The 19,967-nt window shown below is 46.7% G+C and overlaps 4 protein-coding genes across 6 annotated transcripts; 1 reads left to right on the top strand and 3 right to left on the bottom strand.

Moving 5' to 3' along the window:
• The first annotated feature begins 740 nt into the window (after positions 1 to 740).
• LOC125523890 (tubby-like F-box protein 12) lies at positions 741 to 4,062 on the top strand. Of its 2 annotated transcripts, none has more exons than XM_048688952.2 (5): positions 741 to 1,040; positions 1,909 to 2,358; positions 2,709 to 2,796; positions 2,920 to 3,052; positions 3,131 to 4,062. In XM_048688952.2, the coding sequence occupies exons 2-5, from the start codon at positions 1,990 to 1,992 to the stop codon at positions 3,909 to 3,911; spliced, it is 1,371 nt and encodes a 456-aa protein (XP_048544909.1). In that variant the 5' UTR covers positions 741 to 1,040; positions 1,909 to 1,989; the 3' UTR covers positions 3,912 to 4,062. The 2 variants fall into 2 exon arrangements, with proteins under 2 accessions (XP_048544909.1, XP_048544908.1); XM_048688951.2 differs by having other exon boundaries at positions 742 to 1,202.
• A 174-nt stretch (positions 4,063 to 4,236) lies between these two features.
• On the bottom strand, positions 4,237 to 8,610 carry LOC125523892 (protein S-acyltransferase 8). Its single transcript, XM_048688954.2, has 5 exons — positions 7,923 to 8,610; positions 7,062 to 7,247; positions 5,921 to 6,202; positions 5,566 to 5,796; positions 4,237 to 5,085 (listed from the first exon to the last, which is right to left on the bottom strand). The coding sequence occupies exons 1-5, from the start codon at positions 7,965 to 7,967 to the stop codon at positions 4,609 to 4,611; spliced, it is 1,221 nt and encodes a 406-aa protein (XP_048544911.1). The 5' UTR covers positions 7,968 to 8,610; the 3' UTR covers positions 4,237 to 4,608.
• Positions 8,611 to 9,817: 1,207 nt separating this feature from the next.
• LOC125523891 (PI-PLC X domain-containing protein At5g67130) lies at positions 9,818 to 14,263 on the bottom strand. The gene is made up of 7 exons (XM_048688953.2): positions 13,895 to 14,263; positions 13,615 to 13,752; positions 11,320 to 11,418; positions 10,927 to 11,227; positions 10,602 to 10,825; positions 10,430 to 10,516; positions 9,818 to 10,232 (listed from the first exon to the last, which is right to left on the bottom strand). The coding sequence occupies exons 1-7, from the start codon at positions 14,093 to 14,095 to the stop codon at positions 10,053 to 10,055; spliced, it is 1,230 nt and encodes a 409-aa protein (XP_048544910.1). The 5' UTR covers positions 14,096 to 14,263; the 3' UTR covers positions 9,818 to 10,052.
• Positions 14,264 to 14,990: 727 nt separating this feature from the next.
• Positions 14,991 to 18,538, bottom strand: LOC125523893 (BTB/POZ domain-containing protein). Of its 2 annotated transcripts, none has more exons than XM_048688957.2 (4): positions 18,297 to 18,538; positions 17,991 to 18,136; positions 16,088 to 16,203; positions 14,991 to 15,874 (listed from the first exon to the last, which is right to left on the bottom strand). In XM_048688957.2, exons 1-4 carry the CDS (start codon positions 18,434 to 18,436, stop codon positions 15,266 to 15,268), a joined length of 1,011 nt encoding a protein of 336 aa, XP_048544914.1. In that variant the 5' UTR covers positions 18,437 to 18,538; the 3' UTR covers positions 14,991 to 15,265. The 2 variants fall into 2 exon arrangements, with proteins under 2 accessions (XP_048544914.1, XP_048544913.1); XM_048688956.2 differs by having other exon boundaries at positions 17,991 to 18,139; positions 18,297 to 18,533.
• Positions 18,539 to 19,967: the final 1,429 nt, after the last annotated feature.

Below are 19,967 nucleotides of genomic sequence, written 5' to 3'. Positions count from 1 at the left end.
ACCAATCAATACTCTCCTCTTGTTATTTAAAATCACTCTAGTCTTATTTTGAAAACGTCTTACTCCACCCCTAGTCCCATCATGCAGAGAGAGGGGGGCTGAATTGGCTTCCCTGCCTGTCTGCAGTGCAGACTAATCAGGCACTGGACTGGACTTTCTTCAATCTCCTTTGTGATTTCGGTCATCTACAATCAAACACAACATCAGGCTTTTCCGGCAAATCCAGCAAACCAATATAAAATATGGATTTGGCATTGTGAATCCGTATAACTCTTTTTTTTCCTGCATGGTGATACGTGTCTCATATAATATAATATAAAGATCAAAATACAAGTCACGTAGCGAATTATGGTTAGAGAGACCGTGCTATCCCAGCCCACCAGAGTTCAAATCCTGATGATGACTTCATAAATTTCAAGATGATATGCTAGATCAGTCTTTCGAAGGTGTTCATAGGGGTAGGGTGTGCATGTGTGCGTTCATAGGGATGAGTGTATGCGCGTGTATATAAACATATACGCATGCGTCTGTACTTTGTAAAAAAAAGTGTATTTCAGTTTGGTCATATCCGTATAACTCATTTAGCAGTCAGCAGATGTGCACATTTGTATAATCGGAGTACCACAAAAGTACACGACGGCCCGCCGGCCAATGTGCTGGGCTGGTTGGTGAGGTGGTCATGTGAAACAAAACCTTTTTTTCGCATCCAAATTAAAAAGAAAAGGGATCCTCTCACGATTCGCTCCCCTCCTCCCTCCGGTCTTCCTCTTCTCCCCCCTCCCCTACCGACCTCCAAACCAAGTCCCATTTCCCCATCTCAATCCCACCCATAAATCCCCTCGCCCCGCCTCCCGAATCCCCTCTCGCCTCCGGCCTCACCTCCGCCGCAGCGGCTGCAGAAGATCGGCCGATACACCGGACCGGGCTCCTCCTCCGTCCCCGTGTGCCGTTCCACCTTTTCCTGCGCATCTTTTGGAGCAAAGTTCGCGCCGGAAAGCCTTTTTCTCGCTGTAGGAGAAAGGTCGCGGGTTCGATCACAGGTGGAAAGCTCGTCGCTTTTGCTCCCCTGTCCGTCTTCTTTGGCTTCCGGGGGCTTTGGGGAAAGAGGAGGAGAGATCGCTCGCTGCTGGCCACAAAGGGTTGGGATCTCCTCTCCGCGGAAGAATCTCTTTCAAGTTTGGGTAGAGCTCGATTTGGGGCCGGTGAGATGGCCGCTCCTCCTTCACTTCTTCCTCCTTCGCATCCACCAACGCCTCCATTTCTGGCATCCGATTCATCCACTTTTCGCCGCGGACTTCATATATCTATCATATAAGTTTGCAGCGCTCTGATTGTTTCATTCCATGTTTATTTTCTTCTGTTCATGCTTAGATGAATTGTAAATTCTTTTTCCCTTCCATTTCACAGCATACAAGTACAGTTTTCTCTGAAGTTTCTGTAGATCTTGTACCTGCCACAGTCCATGCAACTGCATTGCAGGTCATAAAGGATAAAAGGAAGGATAAAAAGGTCAAACTTTGTTCCTCTGAGAACAGTGGGTCAAAATTGTGGTGCCATGCCTGCCGTGTGGCACCATTAGGTTTATACCAGTAAAATGGCGCCTGCTGTTAGCCTCTCGCCATCAGAGGGCTTTGTTTTTTCCATCCACCCATCGCCATCGGAGAGTTGGCTGTCTGTGTAGCCAATTTCCCATCATCTTTCCTGCATTCAGTGCGCGACTAGAACCGGTAGCCCACTGACTCGAGACTATTCAAACCAGAATGGTATTAGTAACGAAGCTGTATTACTAATCTCTAGTCCGCGATTCGTTAGTCTACACGTGCTGATTGCTTTTCCTAGTGGATGATTATTTTACAGCACCACTAGACGCTAATCTTCCTCCTATTTGATTTCCTTGTGTATATGCAGTGCCGGAAAGCTCATTCCGAAGACCTTGACCGCTAGGAGATCGGTGAAGTTCTGGTTGTCATCGCAGGGTCTCCGGCAGATATGTCTTTCCGCAGCATAGTCCGCGATGTTAGAGAGAGCTTCGGAAGCTTATCAAGGCGGGGCTTTGACGTGAGGATTTCGGGCCTCCCTGGTCTTTCCGGCCATCATCACCGGGGGAAGTCTTTTGGGCCACCGGTTGAGCCACACGGCGGGGCTGTGGTGGCTGATCAGAATGGCTGGGTTGGTCTTCCTCCTGAATTACTTCGTGATGTGATGAAAAGGCTGGAGGAAGGCGAGAGCACTTGGCCCTCGCGCAAAGATGTCGTCGCTTGTGCGGCCGTCTGCAGCGCGTGGAGAGAGATCTGTAAAGATATAGTTCAGAGCCCGGAGTTCTGTGGGAAACTCACTTTTCCGGTGTCGCTTAAACAGGTAAATATCCAAGTGAAGTAGCTGTGCTGTTGTTCATGATGGGTAGCTTGTATTTTTTTTTCTCATGTTACAGCCTAAATAAAATGTTGAAACTGGGAAACAGTGGTCGCGTGAATATTAAGAAATCGACATAATAGTATTTGGTATGCTTACCTAGTAATTTGTAGCAATTTTCTCGTAGGCAATTGAAAAGTAAGATATGCCTGCTTAGAAAAGTCCGCCTACTGAAAAGTAGCAGATAAAGGCTTCTTAAGTGAGAAAGACATGCCTACATAGTACTCCCTCTTTACAGAGGCAGTACATATGAAAGTTTGCACCTGTCTGACTCTGATTTGATGTTTTATCTACAGCCAGGACCTCGAGATGGATTAATCCAGTGCTTCATTAGAAGGGACAAATCAACACTAACCTATTATCTCTACCTCTGCCTTAGCCCTGGTAAGCATATGTGCTGCTTCTCTCATTAATCTCATACTGAACAATTGCTGTGTGCATTGCTTTAGTAACGTGGTAGTCAACGTTGCTGGATGCTGTGCTGATTATATGTTATGTGACATGTAGCTGTGCTTAGTGAGAACGGAAAGTTCCTGCTAGCAGCTAAGAGGAATCGACGGACAACATATACCGAATACGTAATTTCTGTGGATTCTAAGAACATCTCGCGGTCAAGCAACGGCTATGTTGGAAAAATGAGGTGATGTACCTTCCTTCACAACGTTCTTACTATCTAACCTTCAGTGATTTAGATCTGACATTGTATGTACACCAACAGGTCGAATTTCCTCGGCACGAAGTTCATCGTCTACGACACTCAGCCACCATACAATGCCGGGAGCCTCATCCCATGCCAGCGTGGCAGCCGCCGCATCTCTTCCAGGAGGGTCTCCCCAAAGGTGCCTACCGGTAGCTACCCCATCGCCCAGGTGAATTATGAGCTCAACGTGCTGGGCACCAGGGGCCCGAGGCGTATGCAGTGCACGATGCATTCCATCCCGGCCTCTGCAGTCGACCCGGATGGCGTGGTGCCTGGGCAACCCCAGCAGCTGCTCCCTGGTCCGTTTGACGAGTCCTTCCGCAGCACGAACGCCTCCTCCAGGTTCTCCATGGCAGACTTCAGCAGTTCTCGCTTCTCAAGCTCCCGATTCTCAGATGTAAGTGGTGGGTTGCGGCGAGAGGAGGAAGATGGGGATGCCAAGGAGAGGCCATTGGTCCTACGCAACAAGGTGCCGAGATGGCATGAGCAGCTGCAGTGCTGGTGCCTCAACTTCCGAGGCAGGGTGACGGTGGCCTCCGTGAAGAACTTCCAGCTGACGGCAGCCGCGCCACAGGTGGCCGCCGTGCCGCCGTCGGAACCTTCGCAGCCGCCCCAGCAGCAGCAGCTCCAGCCTTCAAGTTCATCGTCGTCATCGACGTCCGATCACGAGAAGGTGATCCTGCAGTTTGGTAAGGTTACCAAGGACATGTTCACCATGGACTACCGGTACCCGCTCTCGGCGTTCCAGGCGTTCGCCATCTGCTTGACCAGCTTCGACACCAAACTGGCCTGTGAATGAATAGACCAGTGCAGTGGCACAAGTATTTATGTGTGACAAGTCCATCAAGATCTTTTGCTTTTTCTATTGCTGTTGTTGATTTACTTGTTTATTTCCCCGAGTGTCAAGAATGGCAAGAAATATAAAGGTTTGGTCGCTGCTATGTTTTTCATGCCTCTGAACTTTTCATGATAAATAATCTTTGAATTATGCGTGCATTTTTCCTCCCCTGGCCAATGGCGTGCACTCACATGAAGTCATCTGTAGTAAATCATGCTGCAAACAGTCAAATAGGGATTGAAATTCTGCATGTCAAACCAGCAAATGGCTTTCTGGGATCATCAGATGGCCGGTGGAAGAAGCATTTAGACAGGAGAAATAATTATACAGTTCAATGGTCTACACCTATGCAAATTATGTACAATTAACAATCCACAGTTGACTATCTTCAGATACTCTTCCTGGAATCTTGCTAAAAAGAAAAAAGAAAACTACAATCTCTTAAAACCTTCACAATAAAATGCATAACTGAGATGTTTACAGAAAGAGACCTATCACCAATCAACCAACATTCCCCAAATCCTACAAAAAGAAGGCAGCAGAGAGCATATGCCATATTCATCCAAATTTCAAACATCCCACGGCCCTCACTGACGAGCAACTTGTTGGTTTGCGCCCTGAAAACTATTTCTCACTGCAAGGGGGCGCTCATATACAATCAGCGGAGTTCATCGGGGAGCTGCCTCTGCTCAGGAGACAAGGGATGTGCAGCGTTGGTCACTGAATAGAAGTCCAGATCCCTAGTTTGATCGGAGCTCTCAGTAATGGTTCTGGTCATAACTGGGATCTCAGTGTCTGAATCACTTCTGCGATATCTTGCGCCATTGCTTGTAGTGCCCAACTCTAAGTCACTCAGGTCATCTGACCGGCGCCGTGAGGTCTTCAGGATGTCGAGGCCCATCTCAAGGTCATCCTCCACTTTGGCTCGTGGACGGTGGGGCGTCTCATCTTCGGGCACACTGGAACGGCTGATTCGTGGCAGGGACGCAACATGTTCCTCTTGAACGATGGCTCGCAGGTTGATCCTAGACGGCTTCCTTTTCGTGCACAGGACCTCGAAGCAATTGTGTATGCAACCACGGTCGAACGCATTGGGTTGGTTGCTGTACTTGTACTTGATGTTCTCATATGTTGTCTTGAGAAAAAGGAAGTGAAAATTTAATCAAGTTCAATAAAGTTGGTATTGAAATAAACATAAAGTTCTTATTATTTCTACTCCCTCCGTTCCTAAATATAGGTCCTTGTAGAGATTCTAATATGGACTGCATACGGATGTATATAGACATAGTTTAGAGTGTGTAGTCAATCATTTTGCTCCGTATGTAGTCTCTCTTGGAATCTCTAGAAAGACTTGTATTTAGGAACGGAGGGAGTACAAGGATGTACTACCCAGCAATGCATAAAAAATATCTGCCATGGAAAAATCATCCAATGAGATTTCAAGTGATCACTACATTTCAGATTAGCCAGTGTAAGCATTATATCTTTATTTGAGAGTAGATAGCTCACTAATGAACATAGGAACTTTCTACATTGTATCTCAAGGCAGTCCGTGTACCAATGTTTTCATGTGAGGTATGCCTTAACATTGACTTCATAGGTTTAGGGGACTAACCTTATTTGTTGCAATGAGGTAAGAGTGGAATCCGGTGAGACCACCAACAAACCAGAAACAAATGAAACAGTATCCCATGACTGCCACTGATGCTGGAGATGCTTTAATTGCCTCCACCACTGAACGGTGATCCTTCATGAGTAGACTGATGTACAATGCAGACATTGTAAACACATAGAAACACAGGATTGCTGCCGAACAAACAAACCAGAAGAAGTAGCGGTAATTGCGCTGCAAAGGTGAACATAAATGCAGATAAGCTGAGATTGTTTTGACAGTAAGGGCTGTCAGGTAGTCAATGGTTAAATAACTAGTTTGACTCTTTGAGAAGGATAAATAAATCAGCACAACAAACCTGTCCAATACATTGACCAACCCAAGGGCAGTGGTGATCAAATCGCTCGACACAATTATCACATTTGGAACAGTGGGAGCAACGAGGAGGCCGATATAGCATGCAAGTTTCACAATATTTTACTCTCACGGGCACACCATTGACCATGATCTCTTTTATCCGAGGGAACTGGAGAGTATGAGGGGCTGAAGAATCATGAGAAAACTCCTCCACAGGTGGATTTGAATTCCTTGGTACAATACCTGGATCTTGAGATGAGGTCAAGAAGAGCAGTAACAGTACCTAACAATCAGATTTTGAAGAGAGGATACTATAATTTGGCAGTTGTTTACAAAGTAGCATGAAGTAAAATTCACAAAATAACTTCTACTGTTGAGAGAACATAACTCATGGAGAACGGTATCGTAAACAGATAAATTAGTATGCAAGAGCAGAATATAGATAAAACTACTAGTGAATAGACCAAACCAACAACAAAATTAAAGCGTGGGTTTTCCAACTCAGGAAATAAATATAGAACCATGCATGAAACATGTGTAGGTGAAAAAGGAAGATCAAAAGATCACAAAATGCTTTGACCAGTAGAGCCAAGTACAGTGTTTTATTGGCTGGTGAGAGAAATTACAGTTTCACATATATTATGCAGTTATTACAAACAAAATTCAAATGATGTATCATCTATGCCAAGGTTGATCTACACTACTTTGTAACTAAGCGAAAAGGTATCATCCAAGGTTCCCTTGATAAGAGAAACTAGGTTCTTAGCATGTTCGCAACTAACTATATCCACATCACAAAGTCTTAAATGCAATCATGGACAGAAGATAGTGATGGCTTAGTGCACTTTAACCATTAACTGCTGCTGTATGATCATAATGGTCTCGAACTAACTGCTAACCACAAAACTACACCCTGCCAAACATGTTGACATGCAAGTGTGCTTAACTTTTATTAGTTACATGATATCTTGCATCTTGCAAATTACTTTTACGATGAAGCTCTCAGAAAATACGTCGCCATTCAGGACTTTTCTCCAACTGGACGAAGCAAACACATGAACTGTGGTGAACACAAATCCTACCAACCTATCCAAAACCCTCAGCATAACTCTGTAGTAGATAGGTGAAGAATGCTTACTCACATGAATTGTCAGGGCTGCGGTGACAACCAGAATTGCATACCCTGCGTTATATGCAGGAAAGATGTGTATGAGATTTTTGCCCACAAAGATGCAGAAGACAACAACGGGGGCCACGATCAGCGAGAAAGATAGCAGAGTAGCCTTGGCATCTGGTCCAAAGATCAGTCTCCCACCACACCAGATTATCTGAAGAAAATGAGAGACATCATTGAAACATTCGATAGCTTCACGCTACAAAATAATACAACAAACAACATCATGAGCAGAGTGAAGATGTCAACAAAGTTTTTCTCATACAAACCCCCTTCCCCATTTGACCCTCTAAATTGCCCTTCCCTTTCTCTAAACCCTTGAACTGATGGAGTAGTTGCAATGCAACGCAATGTTTGCAAGCCCTGTGCATGATTTTCAGAGCAACCTGAGCCCTGGTTGGATTAGCAGCAACAGGGTGTGTACAAAGACAAGAACTTGGGCCACCCAACTGGATTATCTTATTGGGGAGAGGACGGTCGCCATTCGCTGCGGCACCCAAGCTCCAAACCGATCCACAATAGTTTATTCATCCGTCTCGTCAGCAGTGTATGCAGTTTAATATACAAATCACCCGCAAATCAATCGAGTAACCAGCTAACCAGATAAAGATACGGGCCTTATCCAGGAGCAGTTACCCCGCTCCCACTTCTTCGTCGCCTCGCCAGGTTAGACAGAAAGAACACAACGAATCAGAAGGAGTAGCGGAGATGGCACTGCGGCGGCGGCGGCCACCGCCGATGGATCCAGAGCACAAGGATTTTCTGAATCCAACTATCCAAGAAGGAAGAAGGGGGGCAAGAATAAAGGGAGTAATCTAATCTCACGTACGTTGTTGCCTCTCCAGACTTGGTAGACCCGCAGCTGCTTGGCCATGGCCGCGCCGCCCGCCGCCCGCCGCCGCCGCCGCCACCCCGGAGCAAGAAGGGGAGAAATGGAATCCACCAGTCGCAGTCGCAGCCGCAGCCGCAATCAGCCCGTGTACTCCTCCGACCTCTCCCTCTCTCCACTGGGAGGAACTCTTATCCCTCTCTCGTAGATTTGGTCTAGAGAGGGTGAGGGGACAGGGCCACGGCCAGGGGGGCACGGGAGCGAGATGCCATCAATCGCCGCTGGCGCTGGCGCCGGGTCTTCTTCCTCGGTGTGACAGAGATGAGACGAGACGAGATATCTGGCTGGCAAAACTAAAAGATTTGATCTTTGGATGGGCTATGCCCGTGGGTCTAGACTCTAGACGAGGGGAGGGGAGGAGGCAACGTCGTTACGCCGGAGTACCAAAGAATCTGTTCTTTGTTCCCTGGGACACTTTTCTCTCTTCTGCCTCTCTCTTTTTCTTTCTCTTTCTGATAATAATATACTACATACAGTATAATAAGTGCCATAATATTTTCTTCTGTTCATGCTAAGACCGAATGGTATTATTCATGTCTAAATATTCGTTCGATCGATCATCCGGTGCTGGAGTAAAATGGCAATTTATCAGGCCCCTAAAAATAGCAGTTTCTGCAAATCGATGGTACTGTTGAAGTGGGGATCCGGCATAGCATAAGGATCACATTTTAGATCCCTTGATTAAGATCCATGTGTCAACTGTTCATGATGATATCTCTCTTGATTATGATCCGTGTTTCAATTATTCATGACTCACATCATGAATATGGATGAAATTCTATGTGCCTGACTTTTTTTATTTCCAGTTTGTTAGAAAGGACAGGTCTGGTGTAGTGGTGAAGTACTCCCCACTTGTGTCAAGAGGTCCTGGGTTCGACGCAGCCTCGTTTGATCCTTCCCCATGCCCACAGCTTTTCTTCACACTGGGGATGTTTTTTTTTAATTATTATTATGAGATTTATTAGTTACTCTCTTTAAGTTAGTATAAAGTTGAATCATTTATTTTACAACAGAAGGAGTATATTGGAAACGTCAGGCGACCACAAGTTTTGTCTATCTGGCAAAATGCTTATTCACCTCCACAGTTTGCGCTGCCTTCAGAAAATTTCCCATGCGTGCGTGGATCATACACGATCCTTGACGCTGGAAAGAATATCAGCAAAAAGTAACCTATTTAAATCAAAACTTCAACAACACGTTCACGATGCCAATAAAAGTTATTCTTGCTACCTGGGAGGGAATATATGCTCTCAATTTGATGCTATTCTCTCCCTACCTAGTGATCTACTAGAATAATCTGGCATGCGTGTGAAGCTCATCTCAGACCAGATGATCAGTGACCAGCGGAAAACCGGGATTTCTCGGAGGATAAAGTGGGCGTTGTTCTTGCGTGAGAGAAAAATAGGCGAAATTAATCAATCAATCCCATGTGATGCGATGTAAATAGTTGGCACTGCTCACTGCACGATGCTGTCTGCTTGATTGGATGCTGTTCTGGATTTGGACCAGCGATTTCACCTGTCAGTCAGTCAGTCACTCGGACCATGGGTCCTCCTCTCTTTCTTCCCCAGCACTCATTCAGATCCATCCATATGAATGTACTACCTACGTCTGAAAACATAAGACGTTTTTCAGGCTTTTTTTAGGCTAAACTAGCCTAAAAAACGAAGGTAGTGTTTTTTTTTGGAATCTCTTATCTTTTTGTTGAGTTTTTTTTCCTTTCTTTCTAATCATCCTTTTGTTGAGTTATTAAGAGTTTTTCAACTAATTCTCCTAGCTGGGATGTAGTAATTTGATTTCTTAGAGAAAACATATATAAAAACTAACTGGCCATGTGGAGATACTACATCAGAACTCACTGAAACATCGAGGCAGGATCTGCCCTAGATAACAAAAATGAAACATTTGATTTACAACTAACCGATCGGGTGGAACTTCTCTGCAAGCTAGGGGGTGATTTACAGCTCGAGCAATCTCGTGATCAACAAATGAAACTGAAGTAGAAAATTTCTGCTCAGGATGGCAGAAGCAGCACAAGTGCCACACCCCGCTAACTGAAGCGGAGCGCCCTTACGAGAGGAAGAGCAGAGCCAGGGACGTCAGTCCCAGGAAGCAGCTCCACTGGAAGGCCGGAAGCCGAGCCACCGCCGCACTGGGATCGCCGCCTGGGCTCGTACCCTTCACCGGCGCCCTGGGCGGCGACGGCGGTGGGGGCGGGGGTATCACGCAGGTCCCGAATGTCGAGTTGGCCTGCAGCTCAGTCAGTGGTCACAACATCAGCATGCAGTTGCAAGAAACACAACATTATCTTAAATAAGTTGTTGCAAAAGGAAATCAAAGTTAGCCAAAAAGTAGTTGATATTGATAGAATCCCAAGGGATGCAAGCTCTGCTCAAGTGGGAGAAAATGTAACAGGACCGAACACTGTAAGACAGATACGTCCTTACCTTGCAGTAAGCAATGTTGTCACAGCCACATACTAGATGGCCATTAGCCACATCGGTAGCCAAGGAAGCGCCTCCGCCGTCGCTCCTCTGCGTGATTCAAATAATAAGAAACCGATCTGATCGACGACTAAATAAGCTTCATTTAGATAGAATCTTTAGCATGTTGGCATACCATGTAGTAATCAACGGCGATGTAGTTGGGCCACCGATTGCCCGACAGATCATGGCAGGTTTTTAGCATGCTAGCAAGTGGTGCTGAATTGTTCCCGCAAACCCCGGTGGGGTTCGGGTCCGTTGTGAAGAAGTTCATCAGAACAAGCGACTGGCTCTTGGAATCCATGGCAGGGGACTCTCCGCGATTCGGGCACTTGCCCTCCACCATACCCTCATTGCCATCTGCACAGATAAAGCAAAAACATATCAACAAAGAATGTCATAAAGACTAGATAAAAAACTTCACTTTCTGATTGTATTTTCTTCTTGTGTTGGAATCCTACATTGGCTTTCCACAACGTAATTCCACTCGTACGGAATCCCCTCGCTTGCTTCTTTTGCTTTCTTCGATGCGAAGACGAGCAGACGCTCATTCTGGCTGATCATGTCCTTGAGCAAAGGCCAGTTGCCACCGGTCTTGGGCATTTTTGCCACCGGGAACCAATACTTCATGAGGCCGGAAGCATTGAATACTTTTGGCAGGGAACCTGCAACAGTGTAGTCTTCCAGGAAAACCGTGATTACCGCTGAAGGGTTTGCTTCAAGGAACGTCTGGATTTCTTTGAAGACATTGATGGCAGGTTGCTGAACAGACCCAATTTAAGATTAGATATACAATAACACGATGCTCTGACGACAGCATGGAAAGTATTCAACTGATAATGAGATAATCTTACAAATGCTGTAATATTGTAGCATTTCCCACCGAATGAGTGGCACAGCCAGACATCATTGTTGAAATCGTAAGTGTCAAGCATCAAGCCCCTAACACCATTCTGCCCAAATCAGATAAAGATTCACATGGTTAATATTTTTCAATTAGCATCTGACGGTCCGCAATTCAGAGTATGAATGAACCACAACAAGATACAGCTTGGTGGTTTGCAGAAGAAACGGTAACTGAAAATTAGACAGTTATCTGTATAATCAGTAACTACCCTAGTAGAATGTAGTAGTTTGGAACCAATGGCATTTTGAAGAAGGAAATTTATAATATCTGCACACCAACAGAAAATAGAGTAGCAGCCTGCTAAATTGTGTTGGGTTGGCTTATTCTTTGTTTCTTCAGTTTTCTTTCTTTCAGTAAAAAAAAACAACTTCAGAAGTGTATACGAGATATAGGGCAAGCAGAATACTTTAGGAACACTGGCTTGTTTCATAACTGCAACGCAATGTTAGCCTACTTGTGAAGCGTGGCCAGAAATAATTACTCAAAAAACGTGCTCCAAGTCTCCAACACGAACACTGTATTGTAAGATTCTTTTTATATGAAAAGGTTCTACTTTCAGAATAGTGATTCAAAAAAAAAAAAAGAGGACGGGACGGGCATGATAAGCTAAGTGAGTGTGGCCCTTCCCTTTCCTTAAGACCAAAGCAATCGACCCTTCGCAGCATAATACCAAGAACTAGACATGATTACAACAAGGCTTGTTTCGCAATCAGAGACTTCAAGAATCCTTCTTTTATTTTCTCAATGCATTGAGCCCCAAACCACCTAAAGAGGCAAAAGAAAATAAACGAATGAACCAAGTCCAAATTGCAACAAGTCATCCCCATGGCTGGAAGGGGAACACCAGTGTCGTTGAGGGTTTCGGCACATTTATTCTACTACTTCTGAAAAACAATTTTTTTGTTAAAAATGGAAGTGTAACAAAGTTAGTCCTGATGATTATGCTTTGAGCATCTTTGTGACTAATCACCCAATAAGCGTAGCCAGCCACCGCATGAGTTTACTAAATTTGGGTACCGAGGCCAGTGGCCATACTTACAAGAATCTATGTGAGGTGGCAACTAGACCAACCAAAGGCAAGTATGAAACATCTTCAGATTTGAGGTGGTGCCATTAGTTGTACCTAAATACTAATGGTTGGCAGTTGTGCTTACATATTTAAACAAATATGGCAACAAGGGTGCATTATTCATAGTAGCATAATCCACGGTGTGATGGGGCAGCAGTACACATGGACACATGGTGGTGGTACGCAAAGAAAACTAAAAAACTATTTATACCTGGTACTCTTTTTTTCCATGCTCTATCCTATTTGAGACAAAAAAGGATTCATTTTATACACATGTATACTTGCAATTAATTAACGTGTATTTGTCTTTCCAGGCTCTAGGATGAACGAGCCTTTGGGCAAGGGGCAGACATCCGAGTCTTTATGGAAAAGGAAAACAGATGCCCATACCTGGACTGAATTCAAACAAAAGCAAGGGGAAAAAGGACAGAAAATAGTGGAGCAGCAGTAGAGCATGTGTCAAGTGTAAAAAGAAGGCGTTCTTATGTGTGCTGCGCAGCAAGCTTTCGTGGATTTGGCTGATATATATTCCTCCGAAAGGGAAAAGGTCGGGCGGGTAGGACAGTGAGACCTTGTGCCTGCTCTGAGTTTTGGAGTAAAGAGGCCCTACTTTGTCTGATCAAAGGGGAGGAGGGGCAGGTGGAAACTTAAGGAGGAAGGCACATTACATTACCCATCGCCAGTAGAGAAATGAAATGATTCAGTTGACACGGCAAGATGCATAATTAAAGCCTCGGTGCGTAACTGCAAGACTGAATTCAGTACTGTACTGTAGTGGTTAATTTTAGAAGGTGGTGGCAATTTTAGTTGGATCAGTGAACAAGGGCAGTCTTAGGGCATTTTGGCATGGCTATGTGTTGGATTTGCAAAGAAATACCAACATCTAATGTGCACTGAGTCTAGCAATAGCATTTTCAGTAATTAGTTAATTTTATTAGGGGTAGGGGTAGGCATTGACCGAGCAGGTAAAAAGATGAGATAGAAAATGGCGGTGCGGTGAGATTTGGTAATGGTAGGTGGTGGCAGGCACGAGCACATGGACATTGGAAACGGGGCGACTCCACGGAGACACAGGCTGCCATGGGCGAGGCGGACGGAGAAACTGGAAATGGTAACAGAGTAGTAGGGGGAGGCGGTTGCGACGGCGAGTTGGTGGTAAGAGTTTGTTGTTACCTTGAGCTGCGCGGTGACGGAGTCCTCCTGGTTGGTGGGGGCGATGATGGCGGCGCCGGTGGCGGAGGGGGCGCCGGCGAGGGCGAACGAGTTGTGCGTGGTGAGCCAGGAGTAGTTGTTGAAGGGGAGGCCGGTGCCCTGCGACGAGAAGCAGGAGCGGATTAAGCGCGCGTCAGCATCGATCAAACCAAATCCAAAAATGAAGCAGCGGTTCTTCTTTAAATGAAGGAAGGAACGAAATGAGGCGCCATTGCGAGCAGGAGGAGGGGCGGCGGCTTACGTGCGTGAGGGGGTCGACGGGGGTGGCGCGCGCGCAGACGCCGGCCCCGCCGTCGCCGCAGGCGGCGCAGTGCAGCCCCGAGCCGCAGCCTGCGCCGGCGGAGCACTCGTCGCCCACCCTGGCGTTGGCGGCCGCGGTGGAGATGAATACGAGGAGGAGGAGGAGGGCGACGGCGAGCGGGCGGAGGCCGGCGGCGGGCATGGCGTCGCCGCGGTGGGCGGTGGCAGCCGTGCGGGAACGGGAGCGCGGCAGGAAAGCTCCTCGGTGGGCGTTGTTGGAAATGGGGTTATGGGACGCAGTTAGGAGTACCCGTTACTCTTTCGGTGTCAATCAGTCTCTCGGGTCTTATGTGTACCGGGACGTGGCTAATGGCTGAAAGATGGGTGGATCAATCAAAAAAATAACGGAGGCGATTGGTGATCGACGCGGCGTAGTACTAAACTGAAATAATCAACCGTTCAACACGTCTCACTGCGTCGGTGTGTCTGTCCTCCCAGCCCACGAACGCGTCTTCCAGTTTGACATGGTAACCGTCAACCCCGCCCACGATCTCTCCTCTCCCCCCGAGAAACCTTGTGTCAGTTCAGTTCTCAAGGGAAGGGAACGGAAACCGTTTTCGCTTCGCCGTGCTCTTCTTCTTCTTCTTCATACGTTCCTTCCATCTGTCTATCCGAAGAAGATTCAGTCTGCCGTGGCAACCTTCGCTGCGCTCACAAGCGACCGGCTCTTCTCGTACACACCAGACCAGGTGGTTGCAAAATACATGGCGACTTGATTTCTTCCAATAGGAACAACTCCAATTTTGTCAATGTTCTGCCTTCTATAAAAATATGGTACACCATTGGCGCACTCTTCAATGTGGTACAAAGTCAAGCTGTGTAATCCAGATTGGGGCGGCGAAACCCAGACCAGACCTACCGCGCGCCTTGCCAAGTCTAACTCATCATCCGTAACCTATCAGCAAACCTCGTAGTTAACCAATCTCTACTAGTACTACCAGGACCAATTCTAGAGCAGACGAGACACGGCACGCCAGCCAGATCAACTCCATAATCCAATCTAGATGAGTCACATATACGTACTGTACCAGGGTTCATGCTGGACAACAGAGCAAAGGTATAATACTGTTAATTACACCACTTGCTCACAAACTTCTTTACACGCCCGGCACACACCGGTAGCGAGTCACATTTGCATAATTACATTGGTGTAAATTCTCAGTTTGCACTATGTATGTACGTATTTTATACTGTACACCTTTTCATAAACCCTACGTACCTTGTATACTTTTGGGGCTATTCTTTCCACTCTTTCCAGTAGCTTCTTCCCTTTGATCTTTGTGGTTCCACAAACCCTATGTACACACAAGCTTCAGATGGGCTTCCACACGCTGAGCACCTCCTGGAACATCTCCAGGGTGAGCTCGCGGTCCGCATGCTGGAAGAACCCGCTGATCTCGTCCCGCACGTCGTAGATCTTCCCGAACACAAACAGGTACGCCAGGCACCCCTTCTTGAGCCGCTCCAGCTGGTACAGCCACGCCACGTGGAGCCGCTCCAGCACGTTGCCCGAGCTGATGTCCTCCAGCAGGCTCTCCTCGCAGCACGCCTTCACCTCGCCCAGCCCGTACTTGTTGGCCGCCGCCAGCAGCGCCAGCCGGTGCTTCCAGAACTGCTCCTGCCGGATCGTCCCGTACACGAACCCCAGCAGGGCCGAGCACGACTCCACGCACATGTCCCCGATGTCGATCGTCGACGATGACTTCTCCTTGAGGTCGTGGACGAACATGCTCTCGAACACGGGCGAGCAGGCCGCCAGCACCGACTTGTGCGCCTTCAGCACGCCGTCCGTCGTGTTTATGGTCACGTCCGCGTGGATGGACTCCGTGAGCATGCGCGAGAGGCAGCCCAGGGTGCTCTTGCTGGCCACGCCCTGCACCATGCCTTCATTCGGCCAGATCGACGACGACGATTCAGTGCCCTGTCCGCACATTAATTAAAACTGGATCACATTTTAGAAAATCCTGACAGAGGTTCTACTTACACATGCCTATAAAATATATACTCCCTCCGTCTCCAAATACATGGCAGTAAGTTTATATGCCATGTATTTGGGGATGGAGGGAGTATATCCTACAAAGAAGAAGGAACCGTTTGAAGCTGATTCGAGGGGAAAAGGAGAGAGGACACTTGCATTGTTCGTGGCTATCTTCAGGTCCAAGAACTCAACGTCAATCGTAAAACGCCCGTGGGACATCACATCAACTTGCCACACAAAATCATCGCTGCTTCGGAGAAGCTGCTCGAAAACTATCACAAAGCGATAAAAAGTTATTAAGTTCAGTGAGCCTGATACCATCATATCAGTAGTCATCACAGAGACAATATGACTAGGGAATTAAACAAGAAATGAATGACAGATGAGCAATCAAATGTTCATTTAAAAAATACTGTATTATGTTGAGATTATCGCCAAGCAGCTGCTCAAGATTCCATTTACAATTGCAAAGCACATTTGTTATTGTGGGCTTGTGGCCCTAGTTTGAGCTTCTCCTTATTTACACGCTTCTTTAGATTCAGAATACAATGTTAATATATGTTAGATACTTCAGAAAAAATTCTCTTCAAGGCTATTTATTATAGAGAAAAGTTCACTTTTGGTCCCTCAACTAACCAGCTTGTTTGCTTTTCATCCCTCAACTCCTAAACCAGACATTCTGCACCTTGCACTTCCAAAACCAGACAAGTATTGTCCCTCTTTCGAACTAAAGCGGTTTCTCCAATGACGTGGAGTGGTTTTGGGTCTTGACTGACACTTGTCTATGCTGGTGTGTCCTAGTAATTTTCTACCCATAGTCTATGTCTCTCATATGAGTTGGCCCCACGTGGAAGATCTTTCTTCAACCTCTCTCCCCTGCACTTTACAACCGACATGGTAGGCAGCAAGACAGACCACCATGCCTCATCCCCCATCCCACAGGAGGAGCTCAACCTCTTGCAAAAGGCCAGGTCATCCCCCGACATGGTGGTGTGCTCGAGCTCGACAAGAGAGAGCTAGAAATACAACAGCGAAACCGGAATAGGGAAAGCACGGGGAGAGAAACCCGTCATCCATGCCCCCAGACGGCGGCCTAGAGCGGCGCGGAGGTGGTCCCGGCACATGGGGCGTCAGTCAGAAGCCATGTGCGGTGTGGGGTGCATGCGCGGGTCACTCGCAGCAGTGCCGTGCACAAGAGCGGTGATAGCCACGGCTGGCTCGACGTGCCCACGCTCGCCGGCGGCTGCCCAGTAGCCGCTGGTCGGTGGCTGTGACGAGATAGACATGGCGCACGCCAACTGTTCGAAGAAATGTCCAGTAGAGATGGGGGGAAGAAGGTGAACTGGCAAAATTAGAATGCCACATGTGCGCTTCGGTCAAAATCCATTCCACGTCATGAACAAAACCGCTTTGATTGGGGACAGGGATGAAATTTGGCCGGTTTTGAAAGTTCAAGATGCAGAAGGTCTGGTTTAGGAATTGAGGGACGAAAACCAGACAAGTCGATTAACTGAGGGACCAGAAGTGGACCTTTCTCTTTATTATATCTAGGTCTTTGCCTCCAAATGGTAGTAGTAATTTAGCTGGTATGTGGGCAAAGTTCTCAGTTCACGGTTGGCATCAAGATGATCTGGCCATGCGTTCACATTGGAGCGTGAAAGCTGCGCACCGAGCAGGCACTCACTGTATTAGCCTAATACGAGTAGTTGGTGATCATTGGAATTTCCTATGCAACCACACAGACAACTACTACTCCCTCCGTAACTAAAACCACGATACGAATTATGGAACGAAAGGAGTAGTAAATAAAATGCAATAACCACATGGATGTGCTAGAAATGCACCAAAGCTTTATCATTTACCGATTGGAGATGTGTAACCTCCGTTCCATAATTCTTGTCGTGGTTTTAGTTCCAATTTGAAGTAAAACCACGATACGAATTATGGAACGAAAGGAGTAGTAAATAAAATGCGATGACCACATGGATATGCTAGAAATGCACAAAGCTTTATCATTTACCAATTGGAGATGTGTGGCAGAGCACTAGAAGAAGCAAACCTGGGGAGATGCTGGAGCGGCGCGGCGGGCCAACCCAGGAGACGCGGAGCACGAAGCGGGCGAGCGGCGGCTGCTCCTTGGCCAGCCGGCCGGGCTCCGGGAAGAGCCGCACGTACACCGACCTGCTCTTCTCCACTGACAGGTACCTGCTTTGGGGATTCATGACATCAGCCGGCGGCCAGCCTCGGCGAAAACGACATCTAATCGCGCCGTGTTTCGGTCGAATTCACGAGTTTCTTGGATTTGGGGGCGTAGAGGATTGGGGAACGGTGGTAGTTTGGGAGTGGTAGGAAGGAGGAGCGATACCAGTTCCAGATGCCGAGCTTGAAAGGGTCGGACCGGCGGTAGGAGCAGGGGCCGAAGGTGTCGATGCGCCACTGGGCGAGGCGGGAGATGGTCTCCACGCGGGAGTCCGGCCCGCTCGGGCTGCCGCTGCCGCCGCTCATGATGGCCCCGTCGCCGGAGATGGGGGCGCGGGTGCGGTGTCGCGTGAGTGGCCGAGGGTTTCAGTGTTGACGACCGACTGCTTTGCTTTCGAGTGATTACTGCATTTTTCTTTTTCTTTTAAATAAAACGAGATTATTAGAAATAATCAGTAAATTGTTCGTGAGGATCGTTACAATTTCATTTAAAGACTCCTCGAACCAATTCAAAGTAGAAGAAAATCTAGCTATTCTAGTGAGTTCATGAGCTAATTTATTTGCCTCTATTACAATGTTTGAATCTAATCGTAATAAAATCACAGCATAGTGAAAACAATCATCCAAAATTGCTGCCGCAGCACCCGCCGACTGTCCTCCTTCTTGCATGGTGTCAATCATTTTCAGGTTGTCTGAATTAATAATAAGATGATTACAGCCCGTCCTTTGCGTCAGTATTAGGCCAAATTTGAGAGGTAAGGCTTCTGTCGTGAGAACATCCGCACAATACTCAATCTTCTCATTTCCTCCAGCGATAAACCTACCTTTGTCGTCTCTCGGAACCGCCCCCATCGTACCCTTCATCATGTCATGATAAAAAAAAACATCAACATTAAATTTCACAAAACCCCTAGGAGGGCAATACCGACCATCTCTTTTATGGAAGCCTTGGGAGATGATGCATTTACGAAGTTAGACCTGAGGGCTATAATCCTCGCTGAAATCCGAGATGCATTCTGAGTTAATTCCTTTTGCATAAATTTCTGTCTTTCCCACCATAGATACTAAGCTAAAATGGCTACCATTTCACACACATTTTGGAACCCCATAACACACAAATCTTGTTCTAGAAGAAGTAGAAGATACTCCAACACCGCCTCTCTCCAGCATGATCAACCTCACAAGTTGTATCAATAATCTCATCCAACCCTAGCCTCTTCCAAACCTCCTTTGCTTTATTGCAGTGGAAAAGCACGTGTTTCATGTCTTCTAAACCCTGAGAGAGCAAGTAGGGCAAATGGGCGAGACCTTCATATGTCTATTAGCGAGCGTGACTCGACATGGAAATGTGCCATGTAACGTACGTCATATAAAAGTTTTGACTTTTGCCGGACAAGATAATTTCCATATCTGACTCCAAATAGGGTTAGCTAAAGGCTCGCCCCATCCCATTAGAATGTTTTAGTTTACTTCCATGTTGATCACCCCGCTCTATAGAGTAAGCAGACCGCACCGAGAACTTACCATTTTTCGTATAAATCCAAGCAATAAAATCTGGCGTATCATGTTGGGAAAGTGGAATTGAAAGAATCTGATGTACATCGATAGGCCACATAGTTCCTCCAAAATTTGACTGGTGGAGTTGATTTTGATTGGCATGTTTTGCCTCCTAGAGAAAGATCCGGTGGGATTTTGTTGGGGGTTAAGTCTGAAACTTTAGAGGTGATTAATGTGGTTCAAGGGGAATTTGTGGTCAAATTTTGGGGAGGTCAAAAGTGGATGGTTCTCGCTGGTCTCTGGTAGCTGTATATGGAGCAGACCAACCTGAGCTTAAGAC

This window comes from Triticum urartu, chromosome 7A, assembly GCF_056163025.1.
Source record: "Triticum urartu cultivar PI428250 chromosome 7A, HENAU_Tu73, whole genome shotgun sequence".
NCBI classification, from domain to species: Eukaryota; Viridiplantae; Streptophyta; class Magnoliopsida; order Poales; family Poaceae; genus Triticum; species Triticum urartu.
This window is presented reverse-complemented; position numbering and strand designations above follow the sequence as displayed.